The sequence below is a fragment of the Anticarsia gemmatalis genome, chromosome 30 (genome assembly GCF_050436995.1).
Source record: "Anticarsia gemmatalis isolate Benzon Research Colony breed Stoneville strain chromosome 30, ilAntGemm2 primary, whole genome shotgun sequence".
NCBI classification, from domain to species: domain Eukaryota; kingdom Metazoa; phylum Arthropoda; class Insecta; order Lepidoptera; family Erebidae; genus Anticarsia; species Anticarsia gemmatalis.
The window spans coordinates 4,506,411-4,526,842 of NC_134774.1; the positions used below are offsets into that span (position 1 = coordinate 4,506,411).

Consider the following 20,432-nt stretch of genomic DNA (forward strand, 5'->3'; position numbering starts at 1 on the left):
AATATACAATGACCTTGGAAGGAAAATCGTCTGGTTTTTCGCTCGCCTATATGCCAAACGCCTTGCTGACGTGAGAGCCCAATGTACCTGTGCGCTACTCCCTAGACGTAGGGCATGCAGTAATGGAAATGCATTCATGATATCTTTACTTTGTCAGTTAAATGCCTGAGATTAAAAAATCTGAGCTAGGAGACCGCCTGAACTCTTACTGGTCGTGTATTTTTTGTCGAACAAACAAAATATACTGATAAAGGAGTTATTATGAAAAGATTTGTCCATCGTTAGATAACTTTATAGCAGGAATAACATTAAATCTTTTTGACTTCTTTAAAGACCATATTTTTCATTCTCATCCTAAAAGTTGCCCATTATTGTCCCTCTGGGCAAGGGTCACCTCTTTCATTGTAAGAGGGGCTAGGCTTTAAGTCCACCACGCTAGCCTACTGCGGGTTGGGGACTTTGCATACTTTCAAGAACTGTTTCAACAACTCTCAAGCATGCAAGGTTTGATCTGGCTAGCTACGTACCTAATCGGGCAGGCATTACTTGTTCGGCATCATTCGGCTTGTGATAAAAGCCGAGCGGCATAAGTTGTGAGTTGCCAAACCAAGTGATTATATGCGCCGGTCGAGCGGTTTGTTATTCCCGAACATTCATCCACATATTTAAAATGTTACCAGCCGGTTCTAAGCTTAATGCCGGTCCGATCATGTCCACAGCAGACCTACGATGTTTTCCCTCACCGTTACAGCAGTGATAATCATTTCTAATACACACATAACTAGTAAGTCATTGGTGTGTTGCCTTGGGTTTGAACACTCGCTCTCTTGCGTGGTACACGAATGCTTAACCACTCGCATATCAGTGCTTATATTGTATGTCAAAAGTGATAGTATTCCCAAGTTATCTAATGACAGAGAGATCTAATCGTGAGTTTCATAGTTCTAGTCCTTAATCTTAGAGTATAATCAGCGTGATGTTACAAGTAACCCAAAATTTACTTTCAGCTTCAAGTCACTAACATTTCCAAAAGAGTGACAGCAGTTAACCATCAATAGATGGCATTATAGTGGCAATGGAGATTGTAGTTTACAGATAATAGATGGCGCTGTTGTGTACGTTACGCCAGCAAGAAAGTGTCACCTAGAGTGATATAAGTAGAACGTATAATTAGTGCGCAATCTGCTGTAAATGTGCGCCGCATAAAAAAATTGTGCATGTTGTAGTTTTGAAAAAAAAACGTAAAAACGATTCCTGCTGGAGTAACGTTGTTCTAGCAAGAAAATTCTAGACGAATTATCGGAGAGATAAAATACATACATGGGCAGAGAGCTTATATTTGTGCAAGTATGTGCGCCATAAATATAATTTGTGCGTCTTCAGGTTTTCGAGATATTGCGTTTCTCGCTGCAGTAACGTTTTGCAAATTCGTGTATCTCCAAGACCATTTTATGTGCGCCTGTAGAATGAACATACACGAATAGCTCTTAATTTGTGCATATTTGTGACATAATTAGATGCCAGATAATATTTATAATTTTCAAGTAATCGCGCTTTATTGAAAACTTAAAAAAATATTGTAGCGCCTAAATGAGAAGACGTATAAGCTCGCTAAAAACTGTATTCGTTCCATCTTTTTGTTTATAATTACCATAAAAAGTTTCAAAACAGAACCTACAAGCGTTAATGAATAATATTACTAAAAGTCGAAACGACGGCATCATAACTTTGACGCCAACAAACAAGAAACTGGCTCAACCTAAGATGTGTAGATGTAAACCAAAAATTAGTGCATTTATCAAATAATATATAGTAAAAATATCCAGCTTCAACTGTTTCGTGTTAAGTAAATATTAATATCAAACCAAAACAGTTATTCAGCGCAGGTTATCCGACCAAATTCGAATGACTACAAAAAAGCGACGGATTCATACGTGTCGATGACCTTCTTAACTTTACTCGCTAACTGGTTGAAACGTATTGTGCCCGAGTACAGTGCAGTAGAAAATAGTTAAAAATAAATAACTTTTGATTAAATTAAACATACCTATTCTTCTATCATTCTATTCTAGCTGTTCCGGTAACTTTGCGCACGATTATGTACATCATTTGTTGGCCGAGATATAATTTAGTTTTGGGTATGATAGTATGATACGCGAACGTAGTATAGACCGGTTAAAATTATTATTCTTTTTTATCCTTTTATTAATTGCCTAATTTGAAAACCCAAACCTAAGCAGCCCGATATGTGAAACTTGAGTTGAAGTTTTCAAATCCGGCTATTCTTTAAAAAACATAAATTGATAACAAAATATAACGCTCTATAGGTTTTTATTACGTTCGCGTACTATATAATCATACCTAACCAAAACATAATTATATCTCGGCCAAAACAACAACTACTTAATATTTAAATTTCACGCCATGATGGTACTGAACTACTTTAAGTGATTTTATTGTTTGTGTACTTAAGTAAATGAAAAACTGATCTGTGATTTTAAATAATACCAAATGACTATACAAGGTACAAATAGTTTAATTGAACAATGTTTGTTCTAATATTTATAGGTAGAAAATTTGATCTGTGATTTGTTGCCATAATTACTTTAAGAATCATGATTATGATAATAAAAATAATATTTTTTTAAACCAACAAGCTCTTTGATTTCATATGATCAGAAAGTACATTTAATACCTAGGTATATTACATATATTATATTTTTATTAGGTCATTGTAATAATAATTCCCAACGAACATTTGAGCGTGACTGTACGAACACAGTTTAGGTGTAATACGTTTAATAAAGGAGGTCATCGATACGTATGAATCCGTCGCTTTTTTGTAGTCATTCGAATTTGGTCGGATAACCTGCGCTGAATAACTGTTTTGGTTTGATATTAATATTTACTTAACACGAAACAGTTGAAGCTGGATATTTTTACTATATATTATTTGATAAATGCACTAATTTTTGGTTTACATCTACACATCTTAGGTTGAGCCAGTTTCTTGTTTGTTGGCGTCAAAGTTATGATGCCGTCGTTTCGACTTTTAGTAATATTATTCATTAACGCTTGTAGGTTCTGTTTTGAAACTTTTTATGGTAATTATAAACAAAAAGATGGAACGAATACAGTTTTTAGCGAGCTTATACGTCTTCTCATTTAGGCGCTACAATATTTTTTTAAGTTTTCAATAAAGCGCGATTACTTGAAAATTATAAATATTATCTGGCATCTAATTATGTCACAAATATGCACAAATTAAGAGCTATTCGTGTATGTTCATTCTACAGGCGCACATAAAATGGTCTTGGAGATACACGAATTTGCAAAACGTTACTGCAGCGAGAAACGCAATATCTCGAAAACCTGAAGACGCACAAATTATATTTATGGCGCACATACTTGCACAAATATAAGCTCTCTGCCCATGTATGTATTTTATCTCTCCGATAATTCGTCTAGAATTTTCTTGCTAGAACAACGTTACTCCAGCAGGAATCGTTTTTACGTTTTTTTTTCAAAACTACAACACGCACAATTTTTTTATGCGGCGCACATTTACAGCAGATTGCGCACTAATTATACGTTCTACTTATATCACTCTAGGTGACACTTTCTTGCTAGCGTAACGTACACGGCGCTGTTTTGTTAAGTTGAGAACGTACATAGATAGTGACGGTTTCTGTGACACATTGGTAGTGTTTATACCTAAGTTTTTCTGTAAGGAAAAGCTTAGGGAATTGTTCAACGTCAGAATGTTTAAGCTGTAGACCTCTGTGCCTCGGAAAAGACGTGATGCCGTCGGTCCTACGGCCTGCATTGTTACTGGTCACATAAAACATATTTTCGTCTTACAAACGACACGTGTTTAAAGTAGATACAAAATGAAAAAATATTAAAAAGTCGGTCCCGGCTGTTGTCTACTAAGATAACAGTCGTTAAGCCATGTCGAAGGCCTCTCGGGCAGCTTGAACATCTTTGACACTAGGTTGACCACTAACCATACGACGAACAAACAAAACAAAATGAAAACATCAGAAGCCGATTTGTCCACCATAAGATAACTTTAGTCAAGGAATAATATTACATCTTTTTGACTTCCCTGGCGCCATCGATCTGCTACCTAAATATTGCCCATTATTGTCCTCCTGGGCAAGGGTCACCTCTTTGAGTACAAGAGGAGTTAGGCTTTAAGTCCACCACGCTAGCCTACAGCGGGTTGGGGACTTTGCATACTTTCAAGAACTGTTTCAACAACTCTCAAGCATGCAAGGTTTGATCTGGCTAGCTACGTACCTAATCGGGCAGGCATTACTTGTTCGGCATCATTCGGCTTGTGATAAAAGCCGAGCGGCATAAGTTGGTAGTTGCCAAACCAAGTGATTATATGCGCCGGTCGAGCGGTTTGTTATTCCCGAACATTCATCCACATATTTAAAATATTACCAGCCGGTTCTAAGCTTAATGCCGGTCCGATTATGTCTGCAGCAGACCTATGATGTTTTCCTTCACCGTTACAGCAGTGATAATCATTTCTAATACACACATAACTAGTAAGTCATTGGTGTGTTGCCTTGGGTTTGAACACTCGCTCACTTGCGTGGTAGACGAATACTTAACCACTCGCATATCAGTGCTTATATTGTATGTCAAAAGTGATAATATTCCCTAGTTATCTAATGATAGAACAATCGACTCGTCAATTCATATTACTCAAGAGTGAAATTCATAGGTCAAACTTAAAACTGTAAAAAACTTAACCCATTTAGAGACTAAGGCAAGTATAGAGACACTGCCGAATAAGAGAAGTGTCGCGAGTTAGCACACGAGTGGGCTCTATCCGGCTACAGTTGTTAGTCTTATTTACTTTCAAACACGTAACGCTGGATTTTATAGTTTTCACTCTGACCGGCCAGTTAAGGCAAGTCAGAGATGACCTGTGGGTGGCCGAGGCGGAACGCTCTTGTCGGTGGAGACAAGGCCGACTGGTAGGAGCGAGTTGTGTGTTTGTGCACGCCTCCTTGAAGCGAAGGGTTAAGGGGCGATTTAAAACCCGCTCCCGCTCGAAGTTGTACGCGGAGTATCCGACCGTAAGTATCGTGTCATAGCCCCTTATGTTGTTTGTTTGTCGTATGGTTAGTGGTCAACCTAGTGTCAAAGTTGTTCAAGCCGCGCGAGAGGCATTTGACATGGCTTAACGACTGTTATGTTAGTAGACCACAGCCGGGACCGATATTTTACGTACCTTCCCAAGCACCGTCACACTCCACTATCTCACCCATCTATGGAATGACCGCACCAACGGTTTCTTAGCCCACTGATCGTTTACCAATCGGTGGACCCTTATGATGACATTGGAAGGAAAATAGTCTGGTTTTTCGCTCGCCTATATGCCGAACGTCTTGCTGACGTGAGAGCCCAATGTACCTGTGCGCTACCTCCCTCGGCATAGGGCATGCAGTAATGGAAATGCATTCATGTTATCTTTACTTTGTCAGTTAAATGCCTGAGATTAAAATTCGGAGCTAGGAGACCGCCTGCACTCTTACTGGTAGTGTACCTATATTTTTTGTCAAACAAACAAAATATACTGCTAAAGGAGTTATTATGAAAAGATTTGTCCATCATTAGATAACTTTATTCCAGGAATAATATTATATCTTTTTGACTTCTTTAAAGACCATATTTTTCATTATCATCCTAAAAGTTGCCCATTATTGTCCCTCTGGGCTAAGGGTCACCTCTTTCATTGTAAGAGGGGCTAGGCTTTAAGTCCACCACGCTAGCCTACTGCGGGTTGGGGACTTTGCATACTTTCAAGAACTGTTTCAACAACTCTCAAGCATGTAAGGTTTGATCTTGCTAGCTACGTACCTAATCGGGCAGTCATTACTTGCTCGGCATAATTCGGCTTGTGATAAAAGCCGAGCGGCATAAGTTGGTAGTTGCCAAACCAAGTGATTATATGCGCCGGTCGAGCGATTCTTCATTCTCGAACATTCATCCACATATTTAAAATGTTACCAGCCGGTTATAAGCATAATACCGGTCCGATTATGTCCGCAGCAGACCTACGATGTTTTCCCTCACCGTTACAGCAGTGATAATTATTTCTAATACACACATAACTAGTAAGTCATTGGTGTGTTGCCTTGGGTTTGAACACTCGCTCACTTGCGTGGTACACGAATGCTTAACCACTCGCATATCAGTGCTTATATTGTATGTCAAAAACGATAATATTCCCAAGTTATATAATGACAGAGAAATCTTCTCGTAAACTCATTTTATGGTTCTCGTCCGTAATCTTAGAGTATAACCAGCGTGATGTTATAAGTAACCCGACATTTTCTCTCAGCTTTAGGTCACTAACATTCCTAAGAGTTACAATGAGCAGTTAACCATCAATAGATGGCATTATAGTCGCAATGGAGATTGTAATTTACAAATAATAGATGGCACTGTCTTATTAAGTTGAGCACGTAGATAGCAACGGTTTCTGTGACACATTGGTAGTGTTTATACCTGAGTTTTTCTGTAAGGAAAAGCTTTAGGAATTGATCAAAGTCAGAATGTTTAATTTGTAGACCTCTGTGCCTCGGAAAACACGTGAGGCCGCCGGTCCTACGCCTGCATTGTTACTGGTCACATAAAACATATTTTCGTCATACAAACGACAAGTGTTTATGGTAGATACAAAACGAAAAAAAAAGTAGTCGGTCCCGGCTGTTGTCTACTAAGATAATAGTCGTTAAGCCATGTCAAAGGCCTCTCCGGCAGCTTGAACAACTTTGACACTAGGTTGACCACTAACCATACGACAAACAAACAAAACAAAATGAAAACATCAGAAGCCGATTTGTCCACCATAAGATAACTTTAGTCAAGGAATAATATTACATCTTTTTGACTTCCCTGGCGCCATCGATCTGCTACCTAAATATTGCCTATTATTGTCCCTCTGGGCAAGGGTCACCTCTTTCATTGTAAGAGGGGCTAGGCTTTAAGTCCACCACGCTAGCCTACTGCGGGTTGGGGACTTTGCATACCTTCAAGATCTGTTCCAACTCTTTAAGTATGCAAGGTTTGATCTGGTAGCCACACACCTAATCGGGCAGGCATTGGCAGTTACGCTGTAAGCAATTACTGCATTTGTTCGGCATCTTTCGGCTTGGGTTAAGCCGCTCGGCATAAGTTTGTAGTTGCCAATCTGAGTGATAATATGCAGCAGTTGAGTGATCTTCATCTCCCGAAAATTTATCTACATACATATATTGCCGGTCCGATTATGTCCACAGCAGACCTACGGTGTTTTCCCTCACCGTTACAGCAGTGATAATCATTTCTAATACACACATAACTAGCAAGTCATTGGTGTGTTGCCTTGGGTTTGAACACTCGCTCACTTGTGTGGTACACGAATGCTTAACCACTCGCATATCAGTGCTTATATTGTATGTCAAAAGCGATAGTACTCCCAAGTTATCTAATGACAGAGAAATCGACTCATATACTGATTTTACTAGGCACTCAATTTGGCACACAGCGAATATCCTTCCTGACTAAATCTTTGAATAAAACAGCTGCGATGTTATAGACAATGCTTAATTAGATTTAAGTTTTAAGCTGATGACACTGAAATCTTACTACGTATCTGAAATTTGTTTCAGATTTTAATTAACAAAAATGTCCCCTCAGCCGATAACAGGCTACGGCAGCCAATTTCATTGAAATCGAGTAACAGTGCAGGATTTTGATAAGTGTCAAAGTATTTGAACAAGACACAGGTAAACTGTCTATTCCCCCAATCTCATAGTCCCGTGGAACGGATAACCGACATGACCAGTGAGGGGTCAGACGCAAGACCGACGGCTTTACGTGCTCTCCGAAGTACGAAGGTCCACAACCTAAACTTTCCAACTCAAAGTAATCACTTAGAAAATCTTTACAGAAAAACTCAGAAGACTTTTTTGGTCGATGCAGGATTCAAACTCGAGACCTCTGCGCCACAGTCGCATACACTACCTAATTCGCAACAGAGGTAGTCACTGTTAAATAAATAGTTAACAAAAGGAGCAATACAGTGAAAGGAGAAGTCATAGGAAATATAAAACAAAAGTATTATAAATGTATTTAATATTATCAAAATAATATACACATACAAAATAGATTCACAAAATATTTTTGTCAAACAAACGATACATACTTATAGTACATACAAAGTAAAAATATTAAAGTAAATTTTTCCATCATCAGTCAACTTATACCAGGAATAAAAGCCGGCGCTATTAAACTATGTGTTTCAAAATATAGCTTCAAGTCACTGATGTAAGGTGTTAATTACAATACAAAAGACTTATCCCCGGTTTCTGAGGTACATTTAACGGTAGTTTATCTTTTCAACAATTTTTTGTACGAGTTTATTCGCTATTGAATAGATAAACTACCGATAAATGTACCTCAGAAACCGGGGGTTAGACAAGCAATACAGGAGCGCAATTCTCTACAATCGGTACTGTCGAGTATCAAAAGATTGATTTAAATTGTACTGCCAAAACAGTTTTTACGACAACCGTTAGAGGCGCTGATCAGATTTTCATATAAATAGCCGGTTGTCGGTAGTCGATATTAGTTGTGAATATAGCTACAGATGACTGAATGAAAGGACGCCTGAGTTGTTACGTCTGAACAGCGGCTTGTTACTATATAAAGACATAGTTCAATAATACGCACTTCTAATGACTTTGCTACTGTATTATAACCCACCATATGTTGTTCTAATGTTACCCAATACTGTCCCTCTGGGCAAGGGTCACCTCTTACAGTGTAAGAGGAGTTAGGCTTTAAGTCCACCACGCTAGCCTACTGCGGGTTGGGGACTTTGCATACCTTTAATATTCGCTTTAGAATTATCAGTCATGCAAGGTTTAATTTGAGTAGCTACACACCTAATCGGGCAGGCATTACTTGTTCGGCATAATTCGGCTTGTGATAAAAGCCGAGCAGCATAAAGTTGTTTTAGTTCTATCACCACATAAGTAATTTTTTCGCAGTTTTGACATTTTGATGTCATTGGTAAGAGAATCGAAAGCCGAAATTTAAAATCGTCTCTCTTGAAAAGTTGCTAATAATGACTTACGTGATAGAACTTAAACGACGATAAGTTGGTAGTTGACAAATAGAGTTATTATTTACGGCGATGAAGTGGTTTGTAATTCTAGAAAATTCGTTCATAAATCTGATATTGCCGACCGGTTGTATGTTTTTATGCCGGTCCGATTATGTCCACAGCAGACCTACGGTGTTTTCCCTCACCGTTACAGCAGTGATAATCATTTCTAATACACACATAACTAGTAAGTCATTGGTGTGTTGCCTTGGGTTTGAACACTCAACCACATGCGTGGTACACGAATGCTTAACCACTCGCATATCAGTGCTTAAAAAGAGCGTCAAAAGCGGCAATATTCCCATATTGACTAATGATAGAAAATCCGACTAATTTTACCAAAAACTAAAAATTATAAAGTCAAACTTAAAATTAAACTAAACTTAAACTAAAAAACAAAAATGATTCTTAAACTAAAAATAAAGGTATTTTACAGATGCCAAAAATACGGGGAAATTTTCATCTGGGTAGTACCTAGTCAGATCAGTTTTTAGTGGTATTTGAGCCAGTATGTGGTCGGAGCTCGACGCGCGGTATCGCGCTGTAAATAGCAGTTAAAAGGCAGTTCATAGGCGGTTGCCAAAACTGCAACCGCGCGGGTAACTGCTAGTGCGGAACGCGACTTCAAGACTGCTTTAAATAAATGGTTTAACGGAATTCTTTCCCATATTTCTGGCAAACCTATAAAGGATTATTTTCATTTGATAATAGCTTAGAAAACTTACATTAACCAGAAGATCTTGTTCAGAATATTGCTTGGTCTGTTCGAGCAATGACTTCTTGTGAACTATGTAGATAAATAAAATTATTGCGATGAAAATTTTCCACGGTATTAAAATGTGAAAAGAAAAGAAATCTTTGAAAAATTGTAATTATTATATTACAAATGTCGGTTAAGCAACATGGATTACAAATTGAAAGTGAAAAAATGACAGTCCCTGACGTCCCGAGTACGATGCTCGAGTCTAAAAATGTTTATATAAATTGAATGGCCTTTAATAATAGCCCGGAATTTGGTAACGTGCCCGGTATACCGGAATACGCTCGCTCCCTATTACATGGGACTAAAATTGTAAATGGCGAAACGTGAGTGTTTTTCAAATTAACTCTAATTACAAATCACAAAATTATTTTCAAAGTTCTTTATAGAATGTTAAATTGTCGCTTAATAACTTGAATATTTAAGAAAAATTAAAAATGTTGAAAACTTTTTGTAATACACTATTCTCCTGTTTGGAGTCGGTTTTCAGTCTCACCGGATGCAGCTGAATACCAGTATTTTACATGGAGCGACGGCCTAACAGACTTTTCTTCCAGAAAAGGGTTAAATTACTTTTACTTACAAAATAAACGGAACAAACTAAAAACCCTCCCTCCTCCCCGCTTAAGACTTAGTTCTTATATGACTAAGCCAGCGCAAAAGTTCTTAATTACTCTAATAGCACGCGGTACAAAGTCCCTCTTACGAAAAAAGGACTACCGGACTAACGAAAACTAATCGATTAAGTCCTCAAAAAGGTCTTGGTGGACTGAATAATATTGAATCTTACAAAAGTCTTAAAATACAAAATTGTAAAAAACCTGTTTCGTCATTCAAACGGACAAGTGAAAGCCAACAAGGGCGATTAAATCTCTGAAAAAACTAAATCAATATCAATCTAATAAGAAAAGTCCCTCTTTGCAAAAAATCTTCAATATATTGACATGACTTCTTTCGGTGGCCAGTGTTGATAAAAAAATACGTAAGCAGTCTTACTAAATAGTTGCTCCTGAAAATGGACTACTAAGCCAACTGAAAAAGGCTCTTAAATCTCAAAAAAGTCGTTGAATTTTTAGAAATTCAGGGAATAAAAACTTATGGATATATTATGGAACTTATAATATAAGAAACGATTGAACTAACCAACGAGAGCGTGGTTCCGGAAATCTAGAATATTACAATACGTTCTTGGTAAAGAAGAAAAATTTTATAAATGCTCCCGTTATGCGAAAATTCGAAGCTTTGTCCACAAGTGGTATCTCACTATCGTGAAAATCTTAGTTAACGTTTTACTGGAAAAATCCTATTAAAATTTTACGCACGTACGGTCGAAAACGGTAACCGGTTGTAGCTTTTCAGACCATCCATAATTTGTAATGGGAAAATTGAAAAAAACACTACCAAACTATTGGAATAGGGAAAATATAAATTGTATATTAAAAAAGACTAATTTTGACAGTTACAAGTGTCTTTAAAGGACTAAATTTGGTTATGCTGTCTCACTAATATACACGGTATAATCTCTGATTAGTTATACAGTGTTTTATCACTAATATACAGTACCTCGATTCTCTACCACTATCGACTACCGACAACCGGCTAGCTATCGAAATTTTGACATTTAGAATGTACTGCCAAAATGTTTCCTACGACACCCGTCAGAGGCGCTGATCAGATTTTCATACAAAATTTCTCGATGACAGTTCGGTTGTCGGTAGTCGAAAGAAGTAGAGAATCGAGGCACAGTTTCAAAACTGATTGAAAATGACAAAACACTATATAACTAATCGAAACTTACACGACGTATATTAGTTAGTAAAAAATGTAATTTTTAGTTGTAACAAATAACTGGCGATTTAAAAGAGCATAACCTTGTTATTACCGCCACTCCCTATGTACGTAAATTCCGTAAACTTGAACTAGGTTAATTGCGTATGTTCATTTCAGAAACCCGCAGACGCTGAATTTGTATTAAAAACATCCACGGAAACGCATACAAATGTCTGAATTAACGCGGATATTCCGCCTTTGCGGAATCGGATGCAAATATCCGAAATATCCCTGGTCATAACTTGCTTGTTGCTTATAAACATGCTTATAAAAAGTTGAAAGAAGAATGCTATGGCAGATGCAAATACGTACGGAATCAATGTTCCGCTTTTGCAAAATTTCTTATGAGTGCTATCATAAAAATCTTAACTTGATTACCATGGGACTTCCTAGGAAAAGAATAGCTAAATGACCGAAAATCTGGGGTTATCCCGAATTAGAAAACCTTGTCCCGTATCCAGTAACTAACTAACTATTCCAGACAAATTTTCTCATTAAATGTGCTTTAAGCAGAAAACGACAGATTGATTTCAAGTCCGTAATTTTATAAGTATTTTGAAGAAATTTCAAAATGGGTCTTGAAAGCAAAAATGTAGAAAAATGTTTAGGAGAATCTCCTCCTATTTTTAAATGGATAACTATTGTTAAAAATCGTATCAAGGGGCACACATATACGCCTATTTTGTACGGAAACGAGTAAGCAATACTATTTGCTTTGTTGTTACTTAAAATAACTGAATTCAGTTGTCAAGAATCATTGAAAACGAAGACTTAGACGTTCAATCAGTTGTCAAAAATAGTTTCAAAAACAGTCAAAAATTGAAAACAACAACGATACCTATCTGATGATGGAAAAAACTTAACTAAAGTACTCCCAAATGAAAATAAATCCTTTAATTTAACGTCAAAATGTTTTAAACAATACAAAAATGTGTCCGAAAGTTTCAATGCGTTCAACGCAAAAATGATAAATTCACAATTCTTAGAAATGTTCAAGAAGATTTTTTTTTAGTTTTTTTATACAAAATTTGTAAAAAACGTAGTCTTAAGTATTTAAAAGATATTGTATAGTGAATGCTTGATGTTTGCTCTAAATGTTAGTTTCTCGATTCTCTACAATAAGGTAGTTGCCTACCAGTCAAATCAGCTACTTTTTATGAAATGTCAAAAACACATTTTAGTATAGAAATACGACGTAGTGACGTCACTACGTCATACTTTTGTTGGTATCAAATGTCTGTAATAATTACAATTCAACATTAGTTACGAAAAAAGCTACGAGATATTTTGATACCCGAGAAAGGACATAGGCTACTTTTTACCCCGGGAAAATGACGCAATCCCATGGGTAAATTTAGGTGGCGGACGCAGTTTCATTAATAGTAGTAAATATATGATAATTATTATCTTATTTAACAAACATTCAGTATACAAATATCTTGGACATATTATAAAGTAGTAAGTATGAATGAATAACAAATACATGAAGACGTAGTGTATCAAAACCCGTTGATATAAAACACTGAAATATTGAATTTCATTCATTACGTAAATTGTTTCCATAACTTTTAAACTCTCGCGTTGCATGTTTAATGTATAATAGAATACGGGAATCAACGCGAACACGCATTTTACCTTAAAAGCAGCCCGCGACCACGGCGAGTGCAACCTGCGCCGAAACGTTAGGCATTTTAAGGTAAAATTCGTGCTCGCGTTAATTCCCGTATTCTATTATACATTAAACGTAGATTGTTTGTTTTGAAATTCTTACGTTAATGAAAAAAAAAGCCGTCGAATTGAGAACCTCCTCCTTTTGAAGTGGGTTAATAAAGTACACTTTTAATGAAGCTTTAAAGATACTCACAATATTATCAAGTCAAAAAAAGATCAGTTGAAGGTTTTTTTTACGTAATCAATGAAATTTACACATATAAAGCAGTATAAGGGCTTCAATTCTATAATAACTGTATTCGTGAATAATTAGAGGGTATGTACAGGCTCAAAGTCTGAGTAAAGTTGAGGAAGTTTTTGGTCTTTTATGTTTTGTAGGGCTTCGAAATGTGCCTTCAAATGTTAATAAGTCTCAAAATGTGACAAGGCGTAGAATATATTTAATGAAAATTTATGTAGCTCCGATGTTACGAAATCGCAAATAGGACCTCAAAATTTAACTAGGCCTCAAAATGTTTTCAGACCTCAAAAAGTTAAGCTTTAAAATGGAAGCGAACTTGAAAATGGTACACGATTTCAAAATGTAACCAGACCTCAAAATATTACTCGACCTCAAAACGTGATCCAACCTCAAGAATGTACCACACCTCAAAAAGGTACCACACCTCAGTTATTTTCTCATCCTCAAAAAGATACCTCAAAAATTTTTCATCAATTACAGATCCGAGCTTCAAAATTGCTACACGCCTCAAAGAGCCTCAAAATACCCATGAATACAGCTACAAATACAATAAACACAATCTAGCCCGTACTACAACTGACCTAAGCCAGCACGGCGGCGAGGAGGTCGGGCGCCTCCGCCTTGTACACGAAGGGGTCGGTCCTCTCCAGCACACGCACCGACAGTCGGCCCACGCCCTCCTCGTTGTACTGGATGAACGAGATCGCGCGGGCTAACTGCTCGTCGTCTAAGGACTCGGGGAAACCTGAAACAAAAAGGAGAATAAGTACATACATCATTACGGCCCGTTACGGTAAGGGCCCATTATGGTTAAGGGCCCGCTCCGGTAAGGGCCCACTAAGATAAGTGCCTACCATCATAAGGGCCACTACGATAAGACCAACCATCATAAGGGCCCACTATAATAAGGGCCCACACTGCCAAGTGGCCACTATGATAAGGGCCCACTATGCCAAGGGCCCACTATGATAAGAGCCCACTATGCCAAGGGCCCACTATGATAAGAGCCCACTATGCCAAGGGCCCACTATGATAAGAGCCCACTATGCCAAGGGCCCACTATGATAAGAGCCCACTATGCCAAGGGCCCACTATGATAAGAGCCCACTATGCCAAGGGCCCACTATGATAAGAGCCCACTATGCCAAGGGCCCACTATGATAAGAGCCCACTATGCCAAGGGCCCACTATGGTAAGAGCCCACTATGCCAAAAGCCAACCATCATAAGGCCCTACTATGTCAACGGCCCGGCATGTAAATAACCCGATTTGTGGGGCCATTTCTAGCCCCAAGTTTCAACCAAATCTACCCACCGTGCTGCGGGCCCATTGTGAAGGGTCGAAAATATTTAAGGGTCAGATTTTCGGGCCCATGCGACCTAAAAACATATCTTTACTTACCTTCAAGCTCGAAGTTCGCAGTGACGAAAGGCACTTCGTGTACAAATTCGGGCAGCATCTTGCGTACCAAGTTGACGGGTACTTCCTCGATGTTGCCGTAGTCCACGAAGCACAGCTGCAGCACCGGCTTGCCGGGCGTCGCTTGCAGCACCACGGCGCGGTACCACTCGTCCGGAGATACTGTGACCGAACACAAAGTTCATATTATCCATAGAAGCCTATCTTCCAACTATGTCAACTTCCAGTCTCACCGGATGCAGCTGAATATCAATATTTTACATGGAGCGACTGCCTATCCGACTTTCACAACACAGTTACCTGGGTTATAACACGATACCCTTCGGTAAGATTGGTTGTCAGACTTCCAAGCTTCTGACTACTGGTCTAGAGAGAATGGGTCTTTAATTTTCCCCGTTTTTGTAACATTTTTTACTGGTACTCTGCTCCTATTGGTCGTAGCGTAATGATATATAGCCTATAGCCTTCCTCAATAAATAGGCTAGCCAACAGTAAAAGGATTTCTCAATTCGCACCAGTAGTTCCTGAGATTAAAGCGTTCAACAAACGAACTCTACAATTTTATAATCCTACTAATATTATAAATGCGAAAGTTGGTGAGAATGTTTGTATGTTTGTTACTCCTTAACGCAAATACTACTGAATCGATTACAATGAAATTTGGTATATAGGTAGCTGAAGACCCAGAATAACACATAGGCTTTTTATCCCGGAGTTTCCGAGAGATCGGGATTTACACGCGGACGAAGTCGCGGTCTCTAGTATTAGTATAATATAATGTATGTACGTAAAAGAATTACTTACTGTACTTACCAGACGGGCACCGAGCAATGCACATTTCTTCAACGGCCGGTAGATAAGGCTCACGACCGAGCTCGCTCTCGCAATACTTTGCCATCTATGTACAGAGATACAACTTAAAATATTTAATTGCGTACTCGAGCAGTGATAGCCGTTATAAGTTAGTACCTCCCACGCAAGTGGTCGCAGGATCGAACCCGAGGCAACACACCAATGACTTTCGAAGTTATGTGTGTATTAGAAATAATGATCACTTGTTCCAACGGTGAAGGAAAACATCGTGATGCAACCTTGCATGCCTGAAAGTTCTTTAGGATAGTTATTGAAGGTAAAATGCGTGTTCGCGTTAATTCCCGTATTTATACTATACATTGTAACTTTAATTTTAGAGCGATCTGGGCGTCTCCGTGCTTCGGAGGACATTATTCCGTGGCACTCACCTTGTCAGACAGATTTTTGAAGACTTGCGGCACCTCAGTGTGGTGTTGAGGACAGCCGGAAAACATCGCGCCCTGTAACACGCTCACGTCCAATACTAGAACGTCCAGGGGGCCCGGAGACAACTCCACCTCCTCTAAGTCCTTGTACATTATTGGCTTGAGTTCTGTTAACAACATGCATACATCACACCTGTTATATTAGGTCGGGGAAAGTTGTAGCGGATCGCTATATACAGCGACATCTACTGGGACCAGCGCACAGCCAACCACCACGCGCAGTGTGACTGACGTCACAAGTCCTGAATCGCGCTATCGAAGTTTGCACTGCAATTGACTATATATACAAGTTCCCGACTACAACACTCGGGCAGCCTAGGCCCACCAGGCATGATCACCTCGCCTGGTCGGAGGATCCTCCCTTTGTGTTGGAGGAACACGATCACCTCGTTCCTCCACAAAGTCTTTTCGCATTATAGTATGCATGAACTTGTAATAAAATCTTTTCTCTACACAAAAAAGCTCGATATTTGGGTACCTCAAGAGCTCACTGAAAAACTTTTCGAATCGAACCAGTAGTTCCTTAGATTAGCGCGTCCAAACTAACACACACAAACAAACAAACTCTTCAGCTTCGTAATATTAGTATAGATTTATAAACTCCTCTTTATGAAATGTCAAAAACACATTTTAGCACACAAAAGGTCCATCTTCAATGCTCAGGTATACATACATTTATGAAGTCATGTCTGAAGTGGGGTCATGTTGTGATTGGGATTATGATTATAGTAGGGCTGTTGGGGAGGGCGGTAACGTCAGGGGGAGGGGGTCAGAGAGGAGGGTAACGTCAGAGGGGAAGGGATGACGGAGGGGGGGTAATGTCAGATTGGGTATTGTCATAACGGGGGTAATGACAGAGGGGGTAGTGTATTATTTAGGACATGTGTTTGCAACAGGAGCAGTGATAGCCGAGTGGTATAAGTTGACACCTCCCACGCAAGTGGTCGCAGGTTCGAACCCAAGGCAACACACCAATGACTTTTCGAAGTTATGTGTGTATTAGAAATAATTGTCACATGCTCCAACGGTGAAGGAAAACATTGTGAGGAAACCTTGCATGCCTAAAATTTGTTTAATACATTTATTGAGGGCATAAGTCCCCAACCCGCACTTGGCCAGCGTGGTGGACTCAAGGCCTAACCCCTCCCTCATTACGGGAGGAGACCCTTGCCCAGCAGTGGGACAGTAATGGGTTAAATTTATTTATTTATAAATTTATTGTTTGTAAACATACCAATAACATCACAGCCTTTCTCTTCCAATTTCTTCCAATCAGGGGTGCACATATCTTTAATCTTGCTATTGATGTTTTCACTGTTCTTCGCCAACTTGAGGGTCGCTTCGGAGCCGCTCGGGGCTGACGGCAGATCAGCTGGTAGTGTCTAAAAGGAAATATTACGGGGGTAATGGTTAAAGTGAAGTCATGGTTAAAGTGGGGTCATGGTTAAAGTGGCGTCATGGTTAAAGAGGAGTCATGGTTAAAGTGGAGTCATGCTTAAAGTGAAGTCGTGCTTAAAGTGGGGACATGGTTAAAGTGGGGTCATGGTTAAAGTGGAGTCATGGTTAAAGTGGGGTCATGGTTAAAGTGGAGTCATAGTTAAAGTGAGGACATGGTTAAAGTGAGGTCATGGTTAAAGATGGGTCATGGTTAAAGTGAAGTCATGGTTAAAGTGAAGTCATGGTTAAAGTGGAGACATGGTTAAAGTGAAGTCATGCTTAAAGTGGGGACATGGTTAAAGTGGGGACATGGTTAAAGTGGGGTCATGGTTAAAGTGGAGACATGGTTAAAGTGAAGACATGCTTAAAGTGGGGACATGGTTAAAGTGGGGTCATGGTTAAGGTGGAGTCATGGTTAAAGTGGGGTCATGGTTAAAGTGGGGTCATGATGATAGTGGGGTCATGATGATAGTGGGGTCATGTTGGTAGTGGGGTCATGTTGGTAGTGGGGTCATGTTGATAGTGGGGTCATGTTGATAGTGGGGTCATGGTGATAGTGGGGTCATGGTTAAAGTGGGGTCATGTTGATAGTGGCGTCGTGGTTAAAGTGGGGTCATGGTTAAAGTGAGGTCATGATTTAAAGTGGGGTCGTGGTTAAAATGACGTCATGGTTATAGTGGGGTCATGATTATAGTGGGGTCATTGTTAAAGTGGGGTCATGGCGATAGTGGCGTCATGGTTAAAGTGAGGGCATGGTTAAGGGGGGGTCGTGGCGATCGTGGGGTCATGGTTAGAGTGGGGTCATGGTGATAGTGGGGTCGTGGTTAAATTGGGGTCATTGTTAAAGTGTCATGTTTGAAGTAGGGCCATGTTTGGGATAAGGTGATGTTTGAGGTAGGATCACATATGAAGTGGGATCATGGCTGAATTGGGGCCATGTTTGACGTAAGATCATGTTTGGGGTATGCTCGTGTTTGGGGTAGGGTGATGTGGGGGGGGGGTAATGTTAAAGGGGGGGATTTCGTCGGAGGGAGGGGGTAATGTCAGAGGGAGGGGGTAATGTCAGAGGGAGGGGGTAATGTCAGAGGGAGGGGGTAATGTCAGAGGGAGGGGGTAATGTCAGAGGGAGGGGGTAATGTCGGAGGGAGGGGGTAATGTCGCAGGGAGGGGGTAATGTCGGAGGGAGGGGGTAATGTCGGAGGGAGGGGAAATGTCAGGGGGGGGGTGTCATAGTGGGGGGGTAGAGTATTATTTTGAAGTGAAAGTACAAAATTACCAGTGTAATCTCGTCCTCTCTCTTCATGATAAGGTCGACGTACTCCTTGGCTGGTTCAGACAGTTGTTTGTCGTCGGCTGACAGCTTCACCTTGGACACCGAGCACGGCACCGCGGAGAGGTCCAGGTGCGGAGGGCACGGGTACATTGTTGACAGATCGTAGAGGATTATTGAGTCGCCTGTGACAAAAAAAAATGAATTAAGGGTGTTTGTCCACCGCCGCCGTCACCGGGCCGTCACCGAGAACAAGTTATTTTGCGCCGAGTTTAATATGACGTGATGGCGATCGTTCGTCCACCGCCGCCGTCACCGGACGTGTACAAGTTCATATGTGTTTTGTATCGCTGGCACATCGGCCCGTCAAAGTCTCGGCGAAGATGTTGCGGTCGCGCCGATCTAACGCGGCTAAAGTAATTAAATGTAAATGTATGTATCGCTACTTCGGCGCCGTCATTTATTCTCGGTGACGTGAGGGTGACGGCGGCGGTGGACAAACGCCGTAAGAGTTGTTAAGATACTTTCGACTGCTAATACGGTGCGAGGGGTGTATTGTCATGGCGATAAGGTCTTCAGTACGAATCTTCAGATAGGTAAAAATAATGTTAATACCCGCGTACTGACTGACTGAGCAGCCAGCAGCATAACTACTGCGCCACGGTCGTCTAATCATTAGCTAAGCCAAAACGTTATTCTCTGAGTTTCTTAGAGATTGATAGGTTCGAGTTAGAACGTATGAATAAAAAAAATAAAAAATAAAAATATTATTGGACAACTCACACACGGTCATTTGATTCCAAACTAAGCAGAGCTTGTACTATGGTAACCAAATAACTGATAAACATACTTATATACTTCTAAATACATACTTATATAATACATACATTAACATCCAGGGTCAGAACAAATACTTGTGCTCATCACACAAAGAATTGTCCCGGGTGGGATACGAACCCACCACACGCGGCGCTATGGTTGTTGCGGCGAGGTGACCGCTTAAACCACTGCGCCAAACGTGCAGTTGTATGTACAATTTAAATGATGAGCCATATCAAAGGCCTTTCAGGCGGCTTAAAGTACCACTAACCATACGATAAACTTGACTCACCAAAATCAATCAATTCAATAAGATATTTGCTCTGCGCCACATTGGTTCGCTTGCAAAGAGCTCGGTAGTGAGCACCGTCGGTGTGTTTTACTATGATCGTTTGACCTCGCTGCGGCGGCGACTGTAAGGTGGTTGTGGCTGTTGACAAATAAAGGTATTAGTATATAATAGAATACGGGAATTAACGCGAACACGCATTTTACCTTAAAATGCCTAACGT

General features: G+C 39.8%; 1 protein-coding gene across 3 annotated transcripts in view; it reads right to left on the reverse strand.

Annotated features, from left to right (window-relative positions):
• Window positions 1-8,125: 8,125 nt before the first annotated feature.
• The window catches only part of vret (vreteno), a 57,603-nt gene continuing 45,296 nt past the window's right edge, over window positions 8,126-20,432 (reverse strand). For 2 of the 3 annotated variants that reach the window (XM_076133614.1, XM_076133612.1), the window contains exons 20-26: window positions 20,213-20,350; window positions 19,108-19,286; window positions 17,629-17,776; window positions 16,338-16,501; window positions 15,901-15,994; window positions 15,079-15,258; window positions 8,126-14,422 (exon numbers count right to left, since the gene is read on the reverse strand). In XM_076133614.1, the coding sequence (XP_075989729.1) occupies window positions 14,259-14,422; window positions 15,079-15,258; window positions 15,901-15,994; window positions 16,338-16,501; window positions 17,629-17,776; window positions 19,108-19,286; window positions 20,213-20,350 (1,067 nt within the window). In that variant the 3' untranslated portion in view covers window positions 8,126-14,258. The remainder of the gene's footprint in view (window positions 14,423-15,078; window positions 15,259-15,900; window positions 15,995-16,337; window positions 16,502-17,628; window positions 17,777-19,107; window positions 19,287-20,212; window positions 20,351-20,432) is intronic. The other variant, XM_076133613.1, reaches the window with a different exon arrangement.